Source organism: Plasmodium reichenowi, chromosome 13 (assembly GCF_001601855.1).
Source record: "Plasmodium reichenowi strain SY57 chromosome 13, whole genome shotgun sequence".
In the NCBI taxonomy this organism is placed as follows: Eukaryota; Apicomplexa; class Aconoidasida; order Haemosporida; family Plasmodiidae; genus Plasmodium; species Plasmodium reichenowi.
In genome coordinates, this window is record NC_033658.1 from 1,503,884 (window position 1) to 1,506,445 (window position 2,562).

Below are 2,562 nucleotides of genomic sequence, written 5' to 3' on the forward strand. Positions count from 1 at the left end.
ATACTTATTAAAAAAATACTTTACATATTTTATCTTTTTTATTTTATATTTTTTTTTTACCTCTTTTTAAAAAATAATAAATGGAGGGATATATATTATTATTGATCTTAAATAAGAGTAAAAATTAATATCAAAAAAATTAAAAATTATGAAGGGAAATTTTATTATACCTTTATTCAAAATAAGAATAATAAAAAATAAATAAATAAATAAAATAATAAAAAAAAAGGTTATCAGTTTTTTTAATGAAATATATGATAACATAATATTTTAACCTTAAAATACACAAAAAAGAAAAAATAAAATAAAATAATATAATATAATATAATACATATATATTATTTTCATTTATTTATATGTTTAATTATTACCACAAGTTATATGGTGATTTTTTCTTTAAAAAAAAAAAAATAATTAAAAAAAAAGACTTTTATGTTCATATATAATATGATAAATTAGATGAAGCAAAGAACAAATTGTTAGAAAAATAAAATAAAATAAATACATAAATATATATATATATATATACATAATTTATATTAATATATAGTACATACATATATTGGAAATCATTTAAACATTGGCACATAAAAATTGTGTATCATATTTTTATTTATAAATATTTTCTTTAAATTGATAATTCACATTTTACAATAAATATATATAATATATATATAATACTTATGTATTTCTTTTTTTTCTTTTTTTTTTTTTTTTTTTTTTTTTTTAATGTGTAAACATAATATTATTACATTAGACTTTGAATAAAATATTTTTTTGTTCATAATAAAAATAAATAATTATATATATTTTTATATTATTCTTATTTTATATTTTACACATTTTTACTATACTTTTCATTTATTAAAAAATAAAACATAAATATCATATATATATATATATATATATTATATATATATATTTGTATATACGTGTGTATTTTGCTCTGTATTTATAGAGACCCAAAATGTTCGATTTGAATTTACTAATTTATAACCGAATTATACAAAAAGAATAAAATGTAATATAACAATAAATGGACATACTCATAAATATATGATAAAGTACATATTTATATAATAAATACATATTGAAAAAAAAAAAAAAAAAAAAAAAATGTCTAATGTAGGATCATTTTTTCATAATGTTAAGAGGAATATTTTAAGTATTATGTTTTGGGCCCCCTTAGCTAATTGGGGTTTTGTTATAGCCGGTAGGTTTTAAAAAAAAAAAAAAAAAAAAAATATATATATATATATATATATATATAATATGCCATTTACATTTATATATACATTCCTATCTTTTATATGTTGCATTTTTTTAACTTAGGGTGCAACGATTTAAAGAAAGAACCCGTTTATATATCAGAAAAAATGACGACCGTTTTAACAATATATAGTTTATTGTTTATGAGATATGCCCTCGCCATAAAACCAAAAAATTATTTACTTTTTTCTTGTCATGCTACTAATACGTTAGTTCAGAGCATACTATTATATAAGAAATTAAAATACGAAACGGAACATCCAAAAATAAAAATAAAAGCAAAATAAAGCAAAGGAAAAGAAAAGAAACAAAAAAATTTAAGTTAAATGAACAGGAGGTATAGAAATGGTCTTTTTAAATCTTATGCTTTATAATTTTATAAAAGAAAAAAAAAAAATTTTTTTTTTGTAACACACAATAATATTATATTAGTATATATATATATATATATATATATATTGTATATGTTTTACATTCTCAGAGATCATATTATTTAACTATAATTTTTTTTTTTTTTAATTAAAATAGAACCTTATTTTTAATATATATAAGAAATATATACAGGTATATTATTTATATATTTATTATAAATTCATGCCTTCATACAATTTAAAATAATATATATATATATATATATATATATATATAATAATAATTATAATAAGGTAATTAATAAATAAAAACATATATATATAATATATATATATTATATATATATGTTAACATATATTTTTTTAATTAATAAAAAAATAAATATTTACTTTCTGTTGTTTTTATACTGAACGATAAAATAAAAATAATTATATAAATATATTATATATATATATATATATATATATATATATATATTATATAGATATTATAAAATTAATAAAAAATAACATTGTGTTATATAATATAATATTTTATATATATAATATTATTATTTTATATTTCATTTTGATGTATAAATTTTTATTCCTTTATTTTTAAAATAAAAAAACAAAACAAAAAAAAAAAAAAAAAAATGTTCACATTGTACTTTAATAATATACCACTTATACATATTTGAAATATATATAATAAGTATAAATAAAAAATATAATATCTTTTTTCTTTTTTTTTTTTTTGAATGTATCTATGTTTTTATAAAATATAAATATAATTTTAATACATTCATTTATAATACATATAATATAAAACATACATATATATAATATATATATATTATATATAATATATATATATATATATATATATATATATATATATAATATATCATGTTAATATTTTGTTTTGTTTTGTTTTTTTTTT

General features: G+C 13.6%; 1 protein-coding gene across 1 annotated transcript; it reads left to right on the top strand.

The window, feature by feature from the left end:
• Positions 1–1,116: 1,116 nt before the first annotated feature.
• On the top strand, positions 1,117–1,556 carry PRSY57_1339800 (mitochondrial pyruvate carrier protein 1, putative; the record flags this gene model as incomplete). The annotated part of the gene is made up of 2 exons (XM_020115198.1): positions 1,117–1,213; positions 1,333–1,556. The coding sequence occupies 2 exons, from the start codon at positions 1,117–1,119 to the stop codon at positions 1,554–1,556; spliced, it is 321 nt and encodes a 106-aa protein (XP_019970121.1).
• Between the last annotated feature and the right edge of the window lie 1,006 nt (positions 1,557–2,562).